This window comes from Mycteria americana, chromosome 2 (genome assembly GCF_035582795.1).
Source record: "Mycteria americana isolate JAX WOST 10 ecotype Jacksonville Zoo and Gardens chromosome 2, USCA_MyAme_1.0, whole genome shotgun sequence".
Classification (NCBI taxonomy): Eukaryota; Metazoa; Chordata; class Aves; order Ciconiiformes; family Ciconiidae; genus Mycteria; species Mycteria americana.
In genome coordinates, this window is record NC_134366.1 from 24,442,512 (window position 1) to 24,467,619 (window position 25,108).

A 25,108-nucleotide genomic window follows, 5' to 3' on the forward strand; every position below is an offset into this window, starting at 1 on the left:
CTTATTTTTTTTCTTAGATTCCACATTAATCAAGTTATTCACTTACCCCATTTTCATAAGTGATTTGAGAACCAAATCAGAAGTAAGATGGAAATAAAAATATTCCTGTTTGTTAGATGATGTAAGGACCATGCTATTTTATCTTATAACAATTGCTTGCTGTATTCAAAAAATTTGTTAACATATTTGTCTCCTTTACTATGCAAATGAGTTATATCATTTCTATGCATGGACACTTAAAGCAAATCTATTAAGACACAGATTATATACACATTATATATCTAGACACAGTCTTTACTTTTAAGTTATCTAAAATATCAATGACTTTAAATGTTTGGGCCCATACAATTTCTAGTATTTCCATAAAAAATGTCTCTGTCTTGGTGAATACAAAGCTGCAGCTAGTGTTTACAGATCTACTTTTATGAAACATTATGTAGTGCAGGATCTAAGATGCTTATTTTAATATAGCAGTCATTCAATGCGTGACTCATTTTCTCTACACTAAGGCATTGACAATGTAGGTGTTTATGACAATCATGCTCATATCCTTTTATGAGGAGATACAATACAAGGTGGTTGTTAATCTGGCCTGCCAGTGACAGCAACTCTAGAATGGGATGAACTGTGCCCTAGACTTCATTGCCCAGACCTTTGTTAACCATGTAGAAGATGGGCTTGCTTAGAGAAATGAGCTTGGGCATGAATGTTCACTTTCAGTTAGATGCAGTCCTGTCCTAGACCTCTACAACAACAGCATTAGGATACTGATCTCCTTAGTTAACAGAGTACAGCTAGAATGAAATGTATGCAAGAATAAGCATACAAAGACAAAAGGAAATGTACTCACCTTACAATAACAGGGATTGCTAAAGACAGTTGTCCTTGTGTGTTCTGCTCTTTTCCTTCCTGTTCTCTACTTTTGGTATTTCTACAGCCCATGGAATTCACAGCAAAGGATTTGAAGTGGCTGCTGGTCCTGTTTCTTACTTTCTGCTTTCAGTTATTACTGCATTAAAATAACCAGAATAAAAGATACTGTCCTGTCTTAGAAATACAGAATGAACGTATGAAAAAAGTACATTGTTCTAGATAATTTAACTGGAAGAAAGACTGGGTACTTGACAATAACAGTTATTTATCTGTAATCATATTTTACCCTGTAATCATAGGCAGTGTGCCATGTTTCTCCTCTCCTCCAAGCTGTCTTCTTCTTTCCTTTCAATGACCAAGTCTACGAGGTAGATTGGATTTTGAAGAGAGGAATAGGAGGAAGAGTTATAAATGTATGAATAGACAATACATCTTGAGGAAGCGATTAGCTGTATGTCTATTCAAACTCATTAGCAAATGTTTCAAGGTCTTCAGTGTTTTGCAGAAATGAATGCTACCAGGAAGGTTGTTTTCATAAATAAGTATAGCAGCAAGAGACAACAAGTTCAAGGGATTTACTCATAAGGAAGGAGAACTGGTTCCATTGAAGCTAGACTGATGGAGAGTCGATGTCAGGGTGGAAGATTGTTGAACATCTCCCGACATGTGCGATAGTTTGGGAAGAACTTTGAGGGAATGCCTGAAGAAGAGACTAGTGGAGATCTAGAACTAATTTACATGCTTCCTTTGGAGATGTTACATCGTCTATGGCATTGGTGAGAAATACTCCTTCAGAATCTTTTGAGGGGAGGGACAACGCTGGAGTTTATTTATGCTCTCGCTCTGTGTCAGAAATTATAGAAAGGCTTAGTAGTGAGGTATTTGTTGCGTAAGGACCAGCAAATTGCCCTTGTAGGGGTAAGTATGGGGAGAATGCTGGGCAATAGGACACTGTAGTATTCAACACCTTGATAAGAATCTGCAGTAAGAAAGGCTTTCTAGACCTAAACCCCGTTTTTCTTCCGAGAGCTGTCTTTTGATTAGTTGTTTCAGCAGGAAGGCTATAAGACTGTTGAATTTAAGTGCTTCTTGCTTCCTTTTTCCCACAGTCAGTGGCATGTGCTTGGACAGTCGTTCAGATTACCAAGGTGGTGTCAATGCTGACATCTTTCTAAAGCCTTGTTTCAAAGGTAATGGGGCAAGAGGCACAAGAAATGTGTAAAAACACTGCTAGATTACCTTCCTCCACAAAGGTAAGTTAAGTTCTACTTGAAACTGCTGCAGGCTTTTAAAAGAAGAAGACGACAGAGGAAAAAAGATCTATTACTTCAGAATAACAACACATATGTATCTTATGATAACAAAGTGAACCAAAACATCTCAGAGCCTAACTGAAAAGGCAGAGCTAGGAAGTAAGATCTCTTATGCCCTGTAGAAAGGTGCGGTAGAATCACGGTCTTTAAAGCAGAATTGTTCTAGGTCAGTCAACCCTTCCTCGGGGTCAAGCATTATAATGTAAAAGTGTATGAATAGAATATGGTGAAGAACACATTTTTGGAGGTGTCTCTGTCCGTCCTTTTGGCTTTGTGACTAAAAATTACATGATGAGGCATCTGGTGGTAGCACAATAGTAGTAATATCATTGTAGTCTTCCAAAAGGAAATTCTGAAAGGAAATAAATTGTGAGCAGCAGCATAGTTATTTAAGCATTTATGGTGGATTTGGAAACAAAGATCGGTTATCCTTAAAGGAAAGTGTTTACTTTCCTTATAGCCCCTTTCAACCAAAAGTGAGGTGTTTAGCAATTATTATGCAAACTTTTGCATAAATCTCAACAAATGGGAAATACTTCTTCAGAAATGTGGAATGAAAGGATAGGGAAAAATAGATTGTTTTGGAAAGTTTCTACATTTGACATGAATTTCTGAAATAAATTTTAAACTATATGGCTAAAATTTTCAAAACTGATTTTCATATGTCTGTGGTAAAACATTTACAGTGCTTGCCTGATTTTCAGGAAGAGCTAAATTTGTCTGCTAAATCAAGCATCTTTGAAATGACATAAGTTGGGGAAACAATCCGATCATTACTAATCCAATCATTAGAAACTGTATCATCAAAAATTAAAAAGCCTAGTTTTAAAAATAAAAGACTAAAATCCAGAATTTAGTAAAAAAAATCAACCTAAATATGTTCTCACTTGCATCTTCAGACTATAAATGTTAAAGAATATCTATTCCATTCTTGCAATTGCAAGTATAACTTATTTATATTATGGTGCAGACTAATAGCCTTACCCATGGACAAAAACCTGATTGTATCAAGTAATACATAAATAGGAAACAAATAAGTTTGCTAGTCAAATTGGTTTTCCATTTAAGACAGGAACAGAAGAAAACAGGTAAGTGATTCAAGAGGAGTACAATGAAACTGTATCAATGAACATTCTGGAGAGTGTTATTAGTATATTGACAAGCCTAAGTACCAATCGGTTAGGCTGTGTGTGTATAAATATCTACATGCAGGTAAGACAGATCACATGTATAAATCTCAGGGAATCAGAAATTACTATGATGGAAGTGTGGAAGACTGATCAATCAGGCCAGTTTTAAACTTAGAAACAAAACTTTACTGCATAGATATTCATTAACAATACACATTGCTAATGGTTAATAGTTATTAATCACTATTACTACATATTCAAAGCAGTTAGTCCTTAACAGTCATCTTAAATTAGCAACTAATATACAATACCACAGAGCTGATGCCATGTAATTAGCACCGATAGTTACAGTCCTTGAGAGTCTTAGTCATCAGGGTGATGAGGTTCAAGAGCTCTTCAATGAAGGAAGCTAACACTGAAAAAGGTGTCTTTCCTTCCCCCCCTCCAAGCCCAAATTCAAGATTTTCACCTTTTATAAAATACTGTAGTCTTTAGAGAATTCTTAGCCCTTGACCTCTGACCCCTGGGACTTTGGGAGACTTGCAGATGCTACTTTCCCAGGCTGCAGTAAGTGCCTTGCTTTGCCATCAGTTGTGGGTTTTTCCTTATCTGCTGCTTCTTTTCTGTGTTATATTTAAAGCAGTCTTTTCCCAGCTCTTAAAGTTGCACCTCTTCAATGATAAGTAACTGACCATCAGTGAGGTACTTACAGTTCTGGGATCTTTGTTTTCAGCCTGCATCCATATTTTCAAGACCTTTGCTGTCATACCAGGCTAAAATTCCACATCATAACAAGAGACATCTGACATCAGGCTCCAGCTGACCTGCAAGTTCTCATAATAAGTTGGTAACAAGCCTAATAGGCCAGGACTGTCTGTGCCTTACACAAGCACAGTGAGGATAAGGCTTGAGGATTGTTTCTGGCAATAGCAAAACTGTTTTTACTAAGCATGAAAATGTTTACAGGTTGTTTACCAGACATAACTGATTAGTGTGATTTTGACAGAGTTCAAAGCAAGCTAATATTAATTACATTTGGCTTAGCATGCTTCTACTTTTATGAGTGCAATAGGCCTCTGCTTTGGCCACATAGTAGAATGGTTTCAATAATGAAAACTAGAAGTGAGAAACTGGTGCATATTTACTTAGTATTTCTTGTTTTGATAGGATTTACAAAAGGAAGGAGGAAAACCAAAAGTATGAAGACTGACTATTGATACTGAAATCATTACAGTGACAAAAATAGCAGTATTGAAATAATTACAGTGACAATTCAGAGGTAAGTACTGCCTTTAATTTACATGTTGCATGACCCACTTTGAACATTGACCAGAGAATAGTAGATGCCTTTTTCAGCCAGGAGCTGCTGATGGGTCCCTTGCTCTATGACTTTGCCATTCTGGACCACGGCAATCTTGTCAGCGTTTTGGATGGTAGAGAGGCGGTGAGCTATCACGATGCAGGTGCGACCTTCTCTGGCTTTATCCAGCGCTTCCTGAACAATCTGCACAATGAACAAACCAAAAGGTGAACTATTCTGGCAGCTGTCGTGAGATATACTTCAATTGCCATCTGTGAAGTAAACTGTAATATGACAGTGAGGGAAAGGGAACATCTGTGGCTTTAGCTTCCTGTTTTAGAGTTAGCCTGTGTTGGCAACGAGTCAAAAATGTCACAGTGGATGATGCCATGATAACTAAGAGGATGAGATGGAACCAGGCTCATTACTGAGATGCATGGTAGGAGAACAAGAGAAAATGGTCATAAATTGTAACAGGGGACGTTCTGACGGCATATAAGAAAAATATTCACTGCAAGGATAATTAAGCATTGGAACAGGGACAAAAGAGACCTTGTTGAATCTTCCTGGAGACTTTCAAGGACCCTGCTGGGCACAGCACTAAGCAACCTAGTTTGAATTCAGTATTGGCACTTGTTTGAAGAGGAGGTTTGATTAGAGACCTGCAGAGGTCCCTTCCATGGCTGATTATTTATATATGGGAGTTAAGTCAGTAATCTTGGGTCAACTGCTATCATGCTAGTTCTCATGATTTCGCAGGGAGTCTCGTGAATCATGTTTTTCTTAAAGCTATCACTGACAGAAGAGTACTAATAAGAATCACTGCTTTCTTTTCTTTATTCCTTATGTTTATTAATGCAGAATAAAATAAGATATGAAATTTCTGTACCTAACTGGCACATAATTAAGAAAACAAAGAATCCTGGCATTATTTAATTGCATTTGCCCCAAAAACTTTGTGGTTTTATGCCTAGAATTGATCAAAACTTAGTCCATAGGGTTTGAGCTTTTCAGATTATATTTGCCTCATTAATAGTAAGTACTTTTGTAGAATCTGTGTTGATTTTCTACAGCTAGATTGTACTTCTGTTATACCAAGTTTGCAGCTTTGGGCTTAAAAAAGAAATACGTTTTCTAGCAATTTTTTCACTGGAAGTTTGCATATTAGCCATGAACATATAGCAAGGACTGGAGAGCAATGAGAGAAGCAAGAAAAATTATGAAAGCAAGATTTGGCCATTTCCCAGAAAAAACGTTCTCTGGCAGCGTCCTCAATCTTTTCAGTTTCTGAAGTTTGTGCCTTCTGATTCAATTTTGATAGCACTTTTCCAGTTGCAGCCTGAAGAATTCCAGGCAAAGAAATGCCTTCTTCATTGCTACTTCAATCTGCCTACTGACATACAGATGCAAAAAAAATATGGGTTTTTTTGGCAAGGAGGAGTAAGACCTTTATATTTGTCTATTATTAGCATAAATGTGTAATTTGCATTAAACACCATATTTCCAGCTTTGGGCTTTAATCTGTGGTAGTGAAAACAATAATCATAATACAAACAAACATGGATTTAGATTCCGGACTCCTGGCTCACAATCAAGTTACCTTTTCACTTTCTGTATCTAAGGCAGACGTAGCTTCATCCAGTAGCAGAATTTGGGGCTGACGTACAAGAGCTCGGGCAATAGCAATACGTTGTTTCTGACCACCAGAAAGCTGAGTTCCCTTGTCTCCTACACGGGTATTGTATTTCTAGAAACAATGTATTAAGTTCAGATTATGAATGCAAATTGATTCTGAAGTATATTTAAGCATATCAACCCTGACACCAGCCATCCATAAACTGCATATTCCATGCCAATAGCTCTCTGAAAAGGGATGACCAGAATTGCTATCTGCCATAGATCTATAGATCTTTCACTACGACACTTCTTTGTAGCATCAAGCATTTCATAAAGTCAAAGCAACAACCCCTCTAAGGTTGGAAGGCAACATTATTCTCAATCAGGACATATAATACCAAAGCTCAGTGAAAGTCTATGACAATACTGGGGATCAAACCCTGCCCTTAAAAACTCCAAGCTAGCATCCTAACCAATCAGTTATTCTACACGCGTTTATTTGTCCTGAAGAAAAAAACAGCAATGTATGAGATGTATCAGTTTCAGGCCAAATTATGTATTATATCTATACAGAGACATAGACATTTATACACTTGATCTATATCTATACTACAGTTTTGGACAGTTATGCTTTTAATTTAGTTATGTCAGTCAAGGAAAACTAGTCAGGTCTCCGGACAAACTCACATGTAGGTCACAGTAGTCTTCAAGGTATTATATATTTGGTTGCAAAAAGCACCAAAGTTTTATGAGACATCATTATACATCACAAGATTTCTCTACAACGTTTTGGAAAGAGCAGATCTTGATAAGTCATTAGAAACTAAACATGATCTGGAAAAATCATGGGCTTTGGCCTTTGTATTTCATCAAGAAATGCAAAAAGCAGCTTAACAGCCTGAAATTAAGCTGAATATATACAACATACAGCTAAGCTGGCAGCCTTCTTGCTTCAGGAAGTTTTGGATACAAGCTGACATAGGTTAGAAACTGATTTGTCAAACCCACACAAGAAAAATCTATCCAGAGCTATTAAATAATAAAACATGATTTCTATCTTAGGAAGTTCCTGAGTCACAAAGTATGCAAAGTTAGATGAGAATTCAGAGGAAATGTGATTAAATATTTAGCCTTTTGAATACTTATTTGTAAATACATCTTGCTGGTCACTGCCTGGGACAAGATTTTGTGCATGGCAGACCTTTCATCTGACTCAAGATGTTCATTCATACATTATTATGTGTTGGTCAGATATATATATATATATATATGAAAAACTTAGTAACTTTTGAACTGTAGGAATACTAGAAATTTAAATTCTGACTAGGTATAACTGGAAGAAATGCATAAGAAACTTGTCAGTCTAGCAGAGTCTTTTACATATGCTTGAGATAAATAGGAGCTTAAAAAGAAATGTTTAACTCTCTTAAAAAAGCCCACCCCACGCTTCCAGCTCTCAATTAGTTATAATTGTGGATTTTCTTCCCTGATATCTTAAATGTTCAGCTCTCCGTCTGACAATGGAGTCTCCCAGAGTAAAAATAAGTATGGTAAATGCAATTAAGAAAGATAAGATTTAAAAATCACTTTCAGATCTATTTGCATCTCAGGGAATTATTCTACCTGAGGGAATCACAAATGGACACAGTTTTTCCCTGTCACAGTAGGTCACCTCCAGTTCTGAGTACGAGAGAAAAGGAATAACTTACCTCTGGCAGAGAGTCAATGAAGGAATGAATATTGGCTTCTTTGGCTGCATTAACAATTTCCTCGTGTGACACCTGCCGACTGTTATCTCCATATGCGATGTTTTCAGCAATAGTGCAGTCAAACAGCATTGGTTCTTGTGAGACGATACCAATCTGAGCTCTCAGCCACTGGATATTTAGTGTCTTTGCATTTTTGCCATCAAAAAGCTGAGAAATCAAACATTTTAAATTTCAGTCATGTGGCTGTATGTGTATTTGAGACTTACTGTAAATTCATACACAGAAGTTGTGCAATTGCAGCTCTTTCCTTAGAGATACCATATTGAAAGCTCACATAATCCCTTCCCCTCCTTCTCCTCTATGTTCCAAAATTTTCTAAGGACTATTATATAAAAGTGAGGACAGTCCCTTCTGCTGCCTCAGTCCTTTTCTTTGCTTCAAGATTTCATCAGGATTTTGAGGACAGTGGAAGACAGAATATGCTGAGGCAACTTCAAATAATTTCGGGTAAAGTTCTGTCATTTCTTTCTTCAGTGGGAAAAATTTTGTCTATTTTGCATATATATTCCCACTGAAAGGAACAGATTGGCACTAGTATTCCATTAAAATAAAGGAAGAGTTGGGGTTCATACATTCATGCACTTCTAAGCTAAGTATCCAATCTTAAATTTAACTGTGATGTAATGCCTGACAATGGATGAATTTACTTCTGGATTCCTTAAGATACCATTTGCAGTCAGTTTTCTTTATCGGCCACTCTGTCACACTTCTGCTAAATTTGGCTACTGAGTTGCTATCATTGTCTATTAGATAAATGACAACAGAAATTTTTTTTCTGGATAGATCAGTTTCATAATTATACACGTCATATCAACTTGGACACAAATATACCAGGATATTAAGAGGGCTGTTACATCTCCACTAGAATCACCTAGTGCAGTGCTCGGGCTCTGTGTTGAATGACATGATCAGCGGGGTAATTGAAGAACTGCCCCCTTCATAGCATGGCTACTGGACATGATTAATCTACTAATTCCACAGTTTGTGCTAGAACAGCCAATTTGCAGCCATTATAATTGTTTTTCAAAGGAAAGAGATCATAATGATCCTGATTCAAAATCCACTTAAATCAGTGGCAGCATTTCTACATCTGCAGATGTAAAGGGAAAAAAAAAGCTAGAAAGAAGGAATTGCTTTCAGCTACATAGATATTTGCCATCTCTTTTCCTTAGAATTCTAATGGATTTGCAGGCTGCTAAGGTCTGCTTCCTGTTCCTTGTTTGATGTGAAAAATCACTGATGAAGCTAGAGAACTCAGTTATTATGCATTTTGGATCCATTATACCAAATAGCACAACTTTTAGGCATAGTTACTCTCTTTACCAGACTAGCACCGCTGTCGTGAACAGTGGTTCTTCTGACAGTTAGCACTTTTAAGCATACACTCCTTTCACTCAGTTCACAGCGCAACTGAGCTTATTAATTAGTCCACCGCTTTTGTGGTGTCTATGCCAGAGGTCTGTGCTTTTCCCTTCAGTAAACCATTATTTGTTATTTATGGATACAAGGACAAAAACATTGGTGATGAAGTTGTACTTGGTTAAACATATTTTTGGGGCACCTATGCTGCTTCTTTCTACACATCAGTTTGCTACACTGGACCCGTATGGCATTTCCAACCTCAAAAAAATCTTGCCCATTGCATGTAGGCCTTATTTAAGTGTTACTTTATCTTTTGTGAGTATCTCTGCAGAGACAAGTTCTGAAATCCTTTTTATTCTCACCTCATCCAACCCAAAAGGTGTGGGTTCTTTTTCAAACAAAATCTCTGAGCACATTTACATCAAAGAGAAAATGGCAATAAACAATACCTAGATGTATTTTAAACCAAAATTACTAAAAGTATTTACAATCTATTGCTTGGTAAGTGGGCATACTCTGAAAGATGTTTCTGACAAGTCAAAATTATGATAAAAATTATTTTTGTCATTGTTCACTGTTTTAGGAAAGAACATAGATGGCAAACTCTATTACTACATCATACAGAAGTAGATACGTATATTTAATAACTTTTAAAGTATTCTTAACATAAAAACCTCAGGAAATTTGCTCTGAATTCAAAGCCATCATAAGGCTGTGGATCAGGCATATTTTTACCACACAGATCTTGTTTCATGTATTCATTATAATGTGGGAAACCAGGATTTTTTCCATTATATTATTCATCACATTTAAAAAAGGAACCCTGATGAGCCACTGCTTGTCTTTAACATTAAAAATATTTAGAAAATAAAACTAGAAATATCTATTATAGTTTATCACATCACACAAAACCAAATAAGCACACCCTTACTTAATGTGTTGACATGTTCTTACAAAAGTACTTACCATTTCTCCATCAAGTGGATCATAAAATCTTTCAAGCAGCTGAACAACAGTGCTCTTTCCACAGCCACTGCTACCAACGAGAGCCAGAGTTTGTCCCTTTTCTACTTTTAGATTCAAACCTTGGAGGATTTTGACCTCTGGTCGGTTTGGGTAGTTAAATGCCACATCTTTGATCGTTATACTTCCCTCAAAAGTTTCCTATAATTGAAATAGTATCACTGTTACATCTTTAAGACAATTTGATAGATGATTCAGATAGAATTGCAGAAGTCTTTTTTTTTCACCACTGAAATCAATAGAGTTTTGCCTTTGCTGGAATGCTGACTAACTCTGTGGTCTGAATCTTTGTGAAGCTATAAAATCAAAGTACAGCACTGAACTGTTTTGCAAATGCTCATAATTCTACTGGTTGAATTCCACAAAGTTGTACCCTAACCAGATTTTCAAAACAAATAACCTTTAGACAGTGTGGGCAAAAGCTGGACTCACAACAGAGAACTTGGTCCATATTGTGTTTGGATAAAGTGTTGAGAATACATTGAGATAAGGAAGTAATAAGAAGGAGAGGAAAAATCAGTTTGAAGGAAGTGAGAAGAGTACTGTCCATATTGTCAATAAAGAATATTGCCCATTACACGTGGCTTACTTACGGGCTTCTCTCCTTCCTTGCTGTAGCTATCTATTGAGGGTACTCTTTCAAACAGCAGAAACAAGTGGGCTGCTGATATCTTGGCTTTGGCATAGTCTGGAGCAAAAGAGCTGCTTTGTCCTAATGCCATTGCACCAAATACAACAGCTGAAAACACTCTATAAAAGAAATCAAGAAAAAAAATATCAACAAATAGACAATGAAGAAAAGGACGCTGGAAATGGGGCTGCAGTCAACTTTTTCTTTTACTCAGAGAAAAAAGGGGACTAAATTTAAAAAGAATAAAGTAGTAACCAACTGTTATTGCTTTAATTACTCATTTAGCTCCAGAAATTTGTTCTTATCCTCTTTTAATGAAGTGAGATAAACAAGCCTCCATTCCAAATTCAACATTTTCATGACTTATTAGCACTAATTTCTTTAATTATTAATACTGGTTAACTATATTAAGTCTCAGCTGGGGCTAGGAGTAAAGTGGTAACTGGATGGTAAAATTATTACTCTAATCCTGTTTTACTATTGCTGTGGTTTCCTCTCTATGGTTCAATGACCTCTGGGAGTTAGTGATTCATTTTTAAGGCATCAATGAAAATAAGAAATCAAGCCTGTAACAAGCTGACAATAAAGATTTAATCTGCTATCACAGCTCTGCTGGAAAATATTTGAAGGGTTCATAACACCAAAAAAAGGTTGAAAACTACATTATTATTGCTTTATGGTGAATGTAGATGTATCTTTACAGGCTACTTTAGAATCATTTAAGAACCTGCTGTCCTCAGCTACTAATTACTGCCACAGAACATAGGATTACTCATCACTGAGAAATGGTAATCAACATATGAGACCTCTTAGCCTGTTTTAAGGCAAAGTAAAATAAATTCATTTATATTAATTTTTATCTTTTATCTTCAGACCTATATAAACTAATCTGTTTTATTTCGCATTTTAAGAGCCTAGAAGGGCTCACGCAGTTTTAGGTCAGACAATTCCTTCCAAATCTAACTGAGCCACTGGAAGTTCCCTCCCCCAGCTGGCTAGAGATGTTCAGCTAGCAGATGGGATGCAGACACTCTCCAACATCTTCCAGTTAAAATGAGCTGTGTTAACTATCTTTAATCAGGTTGCCAACAAAAAATTGGTATGATTGACCTTTCTTAGGTATTGAGGTCACTGATATCCATACTGGTAGAATCTCATTCGTTTCATGCTTGTTTCTATAGGCCTATATTGAGCTACTGCCTCTTAAATTATAAATTATATTTCTTCTGAGTTTATGTATGATCTAGAAGAATGGGGCTTTGGTTATGATAGGGGCTTTTAGGTACTATGGCAAATGATTGGATAAACAGTGATAATAAACCCAAAATATAAAAGAAGCTAAGGATAATTTATAATTTCAAAATAATTCCTTTAATTTTTGTACAGTTTCTGCCCTTAAAAGCCTATGAATTACCCTTAGAGACAAATAATTGTACTATTCCTTGTATAATTTCAGATTGCAATGGATACGCCTTCTAAGAATACTGCAAATTAAAATAATATTTTATTTGCAGTACCTGTCTAAATTAAAAATAAAATGCTCCACCTGACTATGGGTCTGTACAGTACTCTACACACTGTTCTTACATTCATGGTTCATACTTTCATTTCCCACACAAAATCTGTTCATTTAAGTGAACAAGCTTCTTATCAGAATGTCATCTAAAATAATTTGGTTATCCTTCCCTTATAGTGAACAGCATATACCTTATGGAATCCTGTTCTCCAATTATTTAACATGTATTTTAGAGAAGATGTCAAATTTCAGTGAATAAACCTGACATAGAAATAACAAAGATGCTGATGACCTATTCTTAAAAAGATTTTCACAATATTATTATGCTCCAATAAACAGGTACAACTATGCTTTTTGTAGAATATACAGAGCACCTCACAGCTACATGAACAATAAGATTGGTGAGAATAAACAAAATGACATAAGTAGGATACTGTTTCAACCTCTGGAAAACATAATAGTCCCCAAAAAATATAGAAAAGGAAATCCAAAATCAGGCCTATCTGAGCAGCTCAGACTCTGTAGTCACCTAGAGTATCCACTTTGTAATATGCTTTCATTATATTTAAGTACAGAAGAAGATTTGCCTGCTTTCTCGTAGCTTACCCAATGGATTCATGGTATCCCTAGCAGTAAACAAAGACCTTTGTCTGGATTGACAGAAGAAGATTGCAAAACAGATACTTACAAAAACACACTTTTATAGTCCATGTGTCCATTTACCACTAGATAGGCACCAAACCGGAAACAGCCAGCATAGGTAAAGAACATCATTGCTTGTGAAAGGGCAAAACAAAATCCAAATATATGTGCCTTCTTCACAGAATTTCTGTAAGAAAGAATGCATATTTTCATAAAAATGTGCAATCATACTTAAGTCCTAGTATGCAAAAAACAATTAATTGACTTCAGATGATACTGTTATGAATGGGAGGTGAACTCACGCTCAAACAACACAATCACTTGTCTCCTCTGTGTCCAAGAGAAAGTTAGTTTTGTTTCCAGAATTTTATTTACTTCCAAGAACAGCTTGGAATATGGGTGCAGAAAAAGGTGACACCTTAGCTGCTATGTATAATTATTGTCTCACCATCTCATAGTTTGAGTGTTAAAACACTTTACAATTCAGTCCATGATTACCACTTTGAAGATGTAAATAACATGTTTGAAATTGTACTACTGCATCACATAAGAAAAAAAAAGAACAGAACTGTTAGCTCACCTTCAGCCAAAGTCAAATTTTTGTGTCATTTTTTCTTTACTTGTAATTTTATGTTAATCAAATAACAAAGATGTTAAACAGTTCAATATTATACACTCAAGAATCTGTTTCTTTTCAGTTTAATCAGTCAAATTTCCTCTCTCAAATAAGATTAAGCCAGCATGTATGATGCAGAAATTAGATTTTTGATTATAAAACTATGCCTATAACTAAAGGCAAGGCAGAGAGAAAATTTTCTGTAACTATGAATGATACCAGAAAAAAGAAAGAAAATACTTTAATTTTATTGATGCTGTTACTAAGTCACAACTGTATGGTTCCTTCTGGAAAAAACCCAAACCCAAACAAACAGGAGCCAGATTCACAAGTGTGCTTTTTTTTTATTAAGAGGCTGTTGTCACTTCTCTTTCACATAGCTGATTTGTGCATTAATCCAGTATAACAGAAGGCCTAAGCTCAACTTTCATAAAATAGAAACTCTTTGCCTAATCAGTGATTGAACATGCACTGAAACGTTAACTGAAAAACCACATGTCCTATCTCTTCCAGACAAATTGACCCATAGGGCAGTAAGTTCTTATTCATACTAGAACAACATTAAGATGAAAGTCTTGGAGCAATCCCGTCAATGTCAACCCTGAGAATTGTTAGGCACTGTCCTGCAAGTTGTGAGATATGGACTCAAAACCTAGCAGCCTGAGAAAAAAGCTAAAGTAATATCTTTTACATCCTGCACTGTGATCAAACCATTCAATTACTGTGGTCAATGTATTAGCAGCACCCCTACTTGTCTCACATCGTACCTGTGTACATATGCTGTCATTTCCTTTACTTTTCTCACGGATGTCTGAAAATGAAACATTTAATTCTAGAACAAATAAAACTTTAATTGACAGTATCTTTTTAGTTTTTCACTTTAAGACTTTTTAATTTTGATTTAGTCCACGCAGATTTATATTCTTTTCTTTTTCATTCACAAACCACTAAGTAATTATTCAAATGTTTTCAATCCCATTCATACTTTATAAAATGGCTTAATGCAATATTCAATTTACATTAAAAAGTTTTTAATTAAATATCTGAAACACTTCAGGTGGGAGGTTAGATTAGATGACTTCCAACGCTCACTTAAAACTAACATTTTTCCAAACCAAGTGACATTGCAATAGAAGATACCAATATTATCACAGAAAATTAATTAAATCAAAGAACAAAAATGGCTGACGGTTGCATTTGTTGATAAAAAATATGCAAAATATTTACATTAATTCTGACATCATTAAATCATACACACTAAAAAAAAAATCAATGTTAGTCCAAGTAAATGTTTGTAATTTATTCTATAATTTAAATACAGATTTTTTTAGCTTAGTTATTTTTATTATACCTGTATGGTACATGCAAATGTTCTCCGTACATCAACTCAAATTTTCTTTCTCGGGTCAAACTAACAACAGTTCTAATATTTTCTATGGCTTCTGTGGCAATCTGCAATAGAAACACAAATGTTTTAATCATAAGTTAAGATTATGTTGCAAATCCTTATTCTAAACTAATAAAAAGAGTCTGCTGGAATATAATTTTATATTTTTTATAATTTTTATTAAAATCATGGACCTTTGATATCAAAAGTAAGCATTTTACATTTTTCTTTTTATGACAGTGAGATTTTCTGATGATGCGCAGAATTTTCTGATAAGACCTCTTTGATGTCCTATAAATAAGTAGTTAAAAACCATTAGACAGCAGTGACAATTATGGAAAAGATATTCAATAAGAAAAATGGCAATTTAGCATTCAACTTCCAGTCCACCCAGTTGGGGCTATAATCAGAACGTCCAGGTTACCTATGTGCCTAGAGCCTAACAGATCTCAGCAGTATATATTTGATCTGATCAATAATACCTTCTTTAAGCTTGCAGATTCTTTAGACTTGAGTCATTTGCATACACAAAGGTACGTAGTAACATTTGAAGGCAGTAGACGCATGCCTACGTGGGAACAACTGATTCAAGGCTTTTATGTAGTCCATTAAGTCTATGTAGGCACCCATAAATTCTTCCTCAATGACCACACAGTGAAGCTAGGAGCCTGTATAGTCAATTCAGTCCATATGCATGTAGAAGAGGATGATGCTTAGAAATGGCCAACAGAAGACACCTGGAACAATCACATCTCTTTAGACACTGGAACTAGTGCTGCATCCCTCTATTCACCTCTGGCTAAAACACTGGGCTTGAGTCCATGACCTACACATTGCCTCTGGTGCAATATGTGGTATGTTGGGTATTCCAGTTGGCCTCAACTGCTGTTGCTCTGGGAGGGCAGGGATTCCCACATGTACTGTATTATACCTGACAGTCCCATAGGCATGGATGTTTTCAATTTCCCAATGCGTCTCAAATGGTATTAAACACCTATACCTAGGCTCTATTCAGTTGCCAAATAGTCTCATTTCTCAGGATGGGTATTTAGCAGGAGAGCTCACTTATGAGCCTAGATACTGTACAAATGCACAGTAATAAGTCTGTTTATAACTCAGAGGACTGTATGTACAAGAAAGTATACATTAGCAGGAAATTAATAGGGACAATGTCAACAGTAATGTAGCTAGACTTTTGTAGACAAGGTCTACAAAAGTCCCTCAAGGCTTTAAGATATTTTGCTGAAATATACATTTCATGCTTTATGCTTGTAGTCGAAGAAAGACCATAAAGTAAGGTCAAGGGAAAATATAACCAAAGGAAAGTATATCTAGACAAAAGACTCAAGAATGAGTGACCTTTTCATCTTAATAACCAGAACTGGCCATGGGGTACAAGATCACAGTGGTGTAGATAACTCAAGGTATAAATCTGAAGCTAACCATTAGATGGCGTCTGCCCAGAAAAAGGTGAGAAATCAGGTACATCTGCTTGCATATTTATATTCATGCAGATTTAAATTATAAAAGAAGGGCTTTACATAGTGATGGTGTTTCTTCAGCACTGAATTCCTATATATATTTGGGTTTTCCCCACAGGTGTGGTGAGTCCCCTGATTCTTTGCATCTAAACATTTGAAGCTGGGGAGAGTTTTTTTTTCCCAAGAGACTGGCAATGTTTTTTAACATCCTAAAACTTATAAAAGCTTAATCTTAATGTTATTTTATATTTTAATGTTAGAAACCATCGAATACATATGCATTTATTTTACATAATATTGTTACTGCATTTGGTGTATTACATGGCTCATATTTTCCATAAAGCTCTTTGAGAATCAGTGCTTTGGAACACTGTGCTTCTCTGGACCTAGTTCCTTGAACTCCATCTGTTTCCAGCCCATAGCTAGAAGTCAGTAAAGTCCCTGTTCTGCACAAAGCTTTCTGAACTGAGCACTTACACAAGAAGCAGGAGAGAAGCTTCAGGGAGAAGCATGAGCACTTTTAATAAGTTATTGTACTACAACAGGCCTGTCAGTCTCACTTCAGTGCCTGGTAAAATTATGGTGAAGGTTATTCTGGGAGTTATTGAAAAACACTTGAGAGACAGTGCAGTCACTGGTCATAGCCAGCACAGGTTCATGAGGGGAAAGTCCTGTTTAACTAACTTAATATCCTTTTATGACAAGGCCACCCATCTAGTTGACCAAGGGAAGCCAGTAGATGCGTTTCTTTTTTATTTTATCAAAGCTTTTGATACTGTCTCTCACACTATCCTCCTGGACAAAATGTCCAGCATACAGCTAGACAAGTCCATAATATGGTGGGTGAACAATTGGCTGACGGGTCAGACTCAAAGAGTTATAGTACATGGGGTTACATCAGGCTGGCGGCCAATCACTAGTGGGGTTCTGCAGGGCTCAATTTTAGGGCAATGCTCTTTAATGTTGTTATAAATGATCTGGATGCAGAAGTCGACTGTACACTAAGTAAGTTTGGCGATGATACTGTACTGGTTTTGGCTGGGATAGAGTTAATTTTCTTCATAGTAGCTAGTATGGGGCTATGTTTTGGATTTGTGCTGGAAACAGTGTTGATAACACAGGGATGTTTTTGTTACTGCTGAGCAGTGCTTACACAGAGTCAAGGCCTTTTCTGCTTCTCACCCCACCCCACCAGTGAGTAGGCTGGGGGTACACAAGAAGTTGGGAGGGGACACAGCTGGGACAGCTGACCCCAACTGACCAAAGGGATATTCCATGCCATATGGCGTCATGCTCAGCATATAAAGCTGGAGGAAGATGAAGGAAGGGGGGGATGTTCAGAGTGATGGTGTTTGTGTTTCCAAGTAACTGTTATGTGTGATGGAGCCCTGCTTTCCTGGAGATGGCTGAACACCTGCCTGCTGATGGGAAGGAGTGAATGAATTCCTTGTTTTGCTGTGCTTGCATGTGCAGCTTTTGCTTTATTTATTAAACTGTCTTTATCTCAACCTGCGAGTTTTCTCACTTTTACTCTTCTGATTCTGTCCCCCATCCCACCGGGGGGGAGTGAGCGAGCAGCTGTGTGGTGCTTAGTTGCCAGCTGGGGTTAAACCATGACAGATACTAAGTTAGGAGGAGCTCTGGACTCCCTCAAGAGTAGAGAGGCCTTACAGAGAGATCTGGATAGACTAGAGAGCTGGGCGATTACCAACCATATGAAATTTAACAAGAGCAAGTGCCGGATTCTGCACCTGGGACAGGGTAGTCTTGGTTATACACACAAATTAGGGGTTGAGAGACTGGAGAGCAGCCCCACAGAAAGAGATCTGGATGTTTGGGTTGATGGCAAGTTGAATATGAGTCAACAGTGTGTCCTGGCCGCCAAAAGGGCCAACCATGTCCTGGGGTGCATCAAGCACAGCATAGCTAGGCGGTTGAGGGAGGTGATTGTCCCACTCTACAGTGCAATGGTGCGGCCCCACCTTGAGTACTGAGTACAGTTTTGGGTGCCTCAATATTGCCTTTGATAGGCAATAGGACATCAAACTATTATGTGTCCAGAGGAGGGTGATCAAGATGGTGAAAGGTCTCGAGGGCAGGACTTATCAGGAGCAGCTGGGGTCACTTGGTTTCTTCAGCTTAGAGAAGAGAAGGCTGAGCTGCTACCTCATCGTAGTCTACAACTTCCTTAAGGGGGGCAGCAGATGGGGGAGGTGCTGATCTCCTCTCTCTGGTGACCAGCAATAGGACACGAGGAAATGGTATGAAGCTGCATCAGGGGAAGCTCAGACTGGACATTAGGAAAAGGTTCTTCACTGAGAGGGTGGTCAGTCACTGGAACAGGCTTCTCAGGGAAGTGGTCATGGCACCAAGCCTGTCAGAGTTCAAGGAGCGTCTGAACAATGCTCTTAGTCATATGGTTTAGTTTTAGGTAGTCCAGAGGGGAGCAGGGAGTTGGACTCGATGATTGTTAGGGGTCCCTTCCAAAGTGAGATACTCTATGATTCTGATTCTATGAACAGAATGAAATTCTATTCTGAAAAGTGATCCTGTATGTTATGTCCTATAGGACACCACAGTTATGGCAATTCACCATACAGTTCAAATGCCTACAGTCTCAAACAGAAAAACAAATAACCTCCATACCCTGCTACTTTTATCTAAGTTATACCACAGACCTGAAAGCATTTTTCTTTATGAACTGTTACCAAAGACTTTTAAACTGTGGTACTGTGTCATGGTTTAGCCCCAGTTGGCAACAATGCACCACACAGCCGCTTGCTCACCCTCCCCCGCAGTGGGATGGGGGAGAGAATCTGAAGAGCAAAAGTAAGAAAACTCATGTGGTGAGATAAGAACAGTTTAATAATTGAAATAAAATAAAATATTGTAATAATAATAATAATAATAATAACAACAATAATAATTTGTAATTAAAAGGAAAACAACGAGAGAGAGAGAGAGGAACATAACCCAGGAAAAAAACAAGTGATGCAACTGCTCACCACCTGCCAACTGACGCCCAGCCCGTCCCCGAGCAGCGATTGCTGCCCCCCGGCCAACTCCCCCCAGTTTCTACACTGAGCATGACGCCATATGGTATGGAATAGCCCTTTGGGCAGTTGGGGTCAGCTGTCCTGGCTGTGCCCCCTCCCAGCTTCTTGTGCCCCTGGCAGAGCAGGGGAAGCTGAAAAGTCCTTGACCAGTGTAAGCACTGCTTAGCAACAACTAAAACATCAGCGTGTTATCAACATTATTCTCATACTAAATCCAAAACACAGCACTATACCAGCTACTGAAAAGAAAATTAACTCTATCCCAGATGAAACCGGGACATACTGTTATCTTTGTTCTATAATACAGGGATATAATTATCTTATAGCCTCAGTAATGCTTATGCCACTGCTTGAAAATTCGCACATAACTAACTCATTGATTTGAATGTAATACACAATGTTAATGATAGCAAAGAAATGAAATAGATTTTATTCTTCTTAGTTATATTGTCTCACCAATACTCAAAGGAGTAGTCTTTTTTTTTCATTAGTAACCTAAGTTCAGCAACCCCTTGCAGAAAGCAAATTTTCCAGGTAGAACCCCATTTTCACTGAAGGAAAACAATTTTTAAAAAATTGGTAATTGAATAAAATGCCTGCAGTCTAGTGATTGCTTAGGTGGCCTTGAGAGGGTAAACTCATACATTGCTAAGAAAAGAAAGTATTTTCTCAAGCTTTGCAAAAAAATCGTAACTTTTTATAACACCTGTGCTAATTCTTCCCAATCTGCTGCATTAAGAAAGTCTCTAGTGCCTATTCCAAGAATCGTCAACTTTTTTCTGTCATATCTTACAACAAAACAATATGAAATAAATGTCCATCCATTAGAAAGAAGAAGCAGAAGAAATGTAGTCAGCTGAAAGGAAAGGAAATGCATCCTTTGACTTGTACAAAAAAGCCCATGGAAAGATGATTATGCAGAATTTCCTGTGGACTTGGAGGGACAAAAATGTTTTTCAGCAACTTTATCTACAGACATGATGGAAGGAAATAAAGCCCATTTAGTAAATAGGAGGGTTTTTTGGGGGGGGTTCAGATCCAGATTAAGACATCTGAATTTATGTGTCTAAGCTATCAGTGTAGTCAATGGATACCTATCCAACAGAACTAGAAAGCAATTCAGCTGCCTAGGCACCATGTGCCTATCTTGTCTCTTTCTCCAGGATCATTGACTGGAGTGGGAAGGACTCTGATTCAGCTGCCCACATGCAGGTGGCTTGTGCCATTGGAGATGCTCTAGGATACTCAAAACATTTGGGTAAGGCACAACAGATACGACATAGAACAGAGTAGACCCATACCCTTCTGAAATGACAGCTGGAGGCCACCCAGACACTATGGCATCTCCAATAACTATAAGGGGACATTAGACTGCTAACACATATGCAGACACATACATTTAAACACCAAATCTGAAGATTAATACCATTGCTTATGTCTGTGGCCTTAGATAAATGATTTTCTTCTCAACAACTTTTAAAAACAGTAGGACATAGGAAGGGATTTTAGAAAAGTTTTACCTTGAAGAAAGCAATATCTGGGAAGTGATGAAATAGTTGTTCTGTCCCAAAAGGATTTTTGGAATGAAGTGACATTAAATGCCTTCATCTAATTTCTTAAACAAGAGTCTAGCCTTCTCGCTTTTCAGTTCTCATCTTTCTCTTCCACTCAAGAAATAAAGGAATGGCAAACAGACTCAGAAACCAGTGGATATATACATATTATCCCTGCAAACATTAATAAGATGAAAGAGAAAAAAAAAAGAGCAGTATAATATATGTAAGACAGATGACATGCCAAAAAGGGTCGACAGAAAAGAAAAAAGAGAATGTCAAAATGAAGTGGGTTGCAAAATAAGGAAAATAGAGATGATCAGAACAGGAAGGAGAAAAGAATGTGCCTGAATAGTGCTTAGCACATTCTGGGGTTTATCAATTATAACAATAAATTTCGGTTAATAACATAAGTCTTCAATTATTACTGAAGAGGTGTTACACTCTGTAGGCCTATTAGTGTAACTACATAGAGTCTGTCTGCCTCTGGAAGTTAAATATTGTGATATGTTCTGTACTTGGAAGTAATACATCCACCAACAATGCTTTGGTAAACATGACTTTATACATTACCCAGAAATAGATAAACTTTTCTAGACCCACCTTTCCTGCAGCCTCCAGCTGTTCTTTATCTTTTTTAGCATGCCCAGCCAACATCTTCATTTCAATCATTCCTGCCACTGCAATGATTGGCACAACAGCTAAAAGTAGCAGGGTCAGCTGCCAGCCATAAATTAATGATATAATAATTCCAGTCCCCAGGTTAGCTATGTTTTGCGCAATTAATGCCAGTCTGACACCAGTTGCCTGGAGGAAGAAAAAAGACATTTCTTGCTAAAGTGACTGCATCTTAAATAAGGAAAGCATTTTCATCTATAATATTCCTGGTTCTCAAAACACTATTTAGAAAGTCTTAATTCAGTTTTGCTATTTTTCAAAATGGGAGCTTCTTGAATGGTTTTGTAAAAAATTATCTAGATCACATTTAACTCTTCTCTCCCCATGTTCTGACTAATTAAATTTGCACTGCAATTTCTAAATTCTGCACTTGAAGCTGAACAGACTTTAAGCATATCACATATTTACATTTATAGCTAAACATTAAAATCTGTCACATTTTGTAGATCATGCAGCTAGCTTTATAAGTCATCACACGGAGCCCAGTGAAGAAGAAAATTAAATGTTTAACTTATAAAGCCAAAGATACTACAGAATTCCTCAGTTCAGGAAAAAAGCACATAACCATGTAGCAGTAAAAATTTACTTAAGCATACACGAATAATTACATGCAATGCTCTTTAGCCTAATATTACAGACCCCTGAAAGTCCACAAATTACTTCTGAAGAATCGCCAAAAAGTAACAAGGAAAAGGAAGTCTATTGCTACTATGTCTAATTTTTTTTTCATATAAGGAAACTGTACTATCAAAAAAATAGTAGGAGGTCATAAACTGAACAAATTTAGATGCATATCTTTAGGTAAATAAGGTATCTCTAAACAGACTTCTTAGATAAAGAGATTCCCAATTAATTTGTTTAATAAAGAACATCACAATACAGCACAGTAGTAAACTTAAAAAAAGGTTTACTTGGAAATTATTTTTTAAACATATATTACCATAATTGTTATAAAACACATCAGTGCATTCTATACCAGCTATCATTTTACAGTAAATTTTAGTTGTCAAAGTCAAGACTGTTATCCAACCAGTCAAATCCAAGCTGCAACTTTACTACACACTAAACCAAATATGAAAAATTCCAAACCAATATTTTACTTACTCCTTTCACTTGTGAGGCATCATTAGCAAGTCTTGTAGTTAATGCTCCAGTACTATTTTTAGAATTATCAAACCAGCTCATGTCCTACAATAAGAAACATTTTTCTTAGGACCAGTTTTCGAACATTTCATATAAACTGTAAAGTAAAACTGAGATCTACCTAATATAACTGAGTTCAGTGTCAGAAGACTGTGTATGTGGCAGTGCATCAGTTCTGCATATTTAATTAAGTCTAATTCCTTCATTGCACAATGACTATTTTTAGAAAATAGTGTATGCTTGTGGATGATCTGATGTGCACACTGTCACTGCTGAGAAGGAAGGAGAACAGCCTGGGGGATTCTCAAAACCAAAATCTACCCTCCCCCACCACTGCTGAATCTGCCTCTCCTTGGAGATGTCCATCTTCACAATTGCGAAGCTGTTTGGGGATGAATTAAGTGTAAAGTATTTTCAAGGTAAAAACTCCCAATTCATTGCTTTGTTTCTCTGCAGATTTAAGAGGCTTATTTGGAATTTATGAGACAAAAAACCCTCAAAACACACTGGTCTATCTGATCAAAGTCAATTGTTGGGGTCAGGTACACAGTTTATAATTTATTCACCATGTGACCAAATATATGATTTAAAATGTCATGTGTAATATGCATTGAATGAAGACCTGGTGATGTAGTACAGGCATTTGTGACCTCAAGACTCAATTATAAGATTGCTCTTTCATTAGGTTTTCAGTGAGGCTGATCTATAAATCGTAGTTTTTCAGACTACAACAGCTTTCTGTCCGCATTGCAAATAGTCATGTCTACATGAATCAAATTCTGTGTCTACATGTAGCTTTATGTGCAAGACATAAAACCCCAAAATTTTGTATTGTATATTTGAAAATCTAAAATACTGATCCTGAAATCATGCAAGATTAAGGACAATTTAGATAACTACATGAATTACTTAAAACCACTGTGAAATATTTATATTTTAATTCTCTGAAAGTGGCCTTAAATTTCAGTATACAATCTCACTATTGTATTAATGAACAACAATTATAGATTTGGGAACTCTTTGAAAGACACCTTCAAGAAACAAATAAAAACATATCTATACATATAACAATCTAAATCGGACATTTGAAGTAAGAGTTACAATGTAGGCTGCACTGGACTGCATTTCTTTAGGGGAGAAAGGCCACCAAGAAAGCAAAGCAGACAAACGAACACGTAATGGGATACTGCTGGTGCACATCAACTTGTCAGGCAATAGTAACTTGGCTGTAAATCTAAGTCCATGCAAGAAGTACATAAAAAGCTCTTGTACTTGTATTGATTTAAGACTCTCCCTCTAAGGATGCTTTGCTTAACCACATGTAACTAACCAAATTGGTTTCTAGACTGCTTTAAAAAATGTTCTCTGTAGACAAGTCATATTATGATAGAATAATGTAGAATACAGTTATTTTATGATATCTATACAATTAATTATTTTTAAAACCCTGGAAATAAAAATATTTATTATCTTTACCTGTCTAAGCATTGCTTTAAATGCCATGAATCGAAGCCTCATTGTAAGAATTTCTCCAGCTTTGCCAAATGTGAAACCCTATTTGAGAAAAGGTACAATGCTTAGCATACTATTACATTTTGTGTGTTTATTCAATAAATATTTTAGATACATTGTCTCTACAATGTCAATGTACAAAATATTGCAGTCCTCATTGCACAAAGCAAATGTAAAAACAAAGTTAATATTCATAAATTCTAGTAGGTTCACAGTACAGACATTCAAATATTATTTCTCAAAAAACCATATAGAGTCTAGCAATATTTCCCAGCACTGCTTCACCAGCATGCTTCAAGGAAAAGATCACTAATCAACCCTTTGACTTAATTTTTATCTGACTTGATCTAAGTCAGATTTAAACAAGTGGCTTTTAGGCCACTCGTTTTAGGTTAAAGATTTCATAAGGCAATCTGGGTTCATTGAAGTCAAACGCAAATTTCCTATTGACTCCAAGGGAATTAAGATTTCTTCCCTGGGATCCTAACACAAACTGATATAGCTAT

General features: G+C 36.7%; 1 protein-coding gene across 1 annotated transcript in view; it reads right to left on the bottom strand.

Moving 5' to 3' along the window:
* Nucleotides 1-4,607: 4,607 nt before the first annotated feature.
* ABCB1 (ATP binding cassette subfamily B member 1) overlaps nt 4,608-25,108 on the bottom strand; it is a 48,706-nt gene continuing 28,205 nt past the window's right edge. The window contains exons 18-27 of the mRNA XM_075495527.1: nt 24,567-24,644; nt 23,052-23,135; nt 21,873-22,076; nt 15,144-15,244; nt 13,223-13,363; nt 10,981-11,137; nt 10,331-10,528; nt 7,943-8,149; nt 6,217-6,363; nt 4,608-4,820 (exon numbers count right to left, since the gene is read on the bottom strand). Coding sequence (XP_075351642.1) covers nt 4,614-4,820; nt 6,217-6,363; nt 7,943-8,149; nt 10,331-10,528; nt 10,981-11,137; nt 13,223-13,363; nt 15,144-15,244; nt 21,873-22,076; nt 23,052-23,135; nt 24,567-24,644 — 1,524 coding nt within the window. The 3' untranslated portion in view covers nt 4,608-4,613. The remainder of the gene's footprint in view (nt 4,821-6,216; nt 6,364-7,942; nt 8,150-10,330; nt 10,529-10,980; nt 11,138-13,222; nt 13,364-15,143; nt 15,245-21,872; nt 22,077-23,051; nt 23,136-24,566; nt 24,645-25,108) is intronic.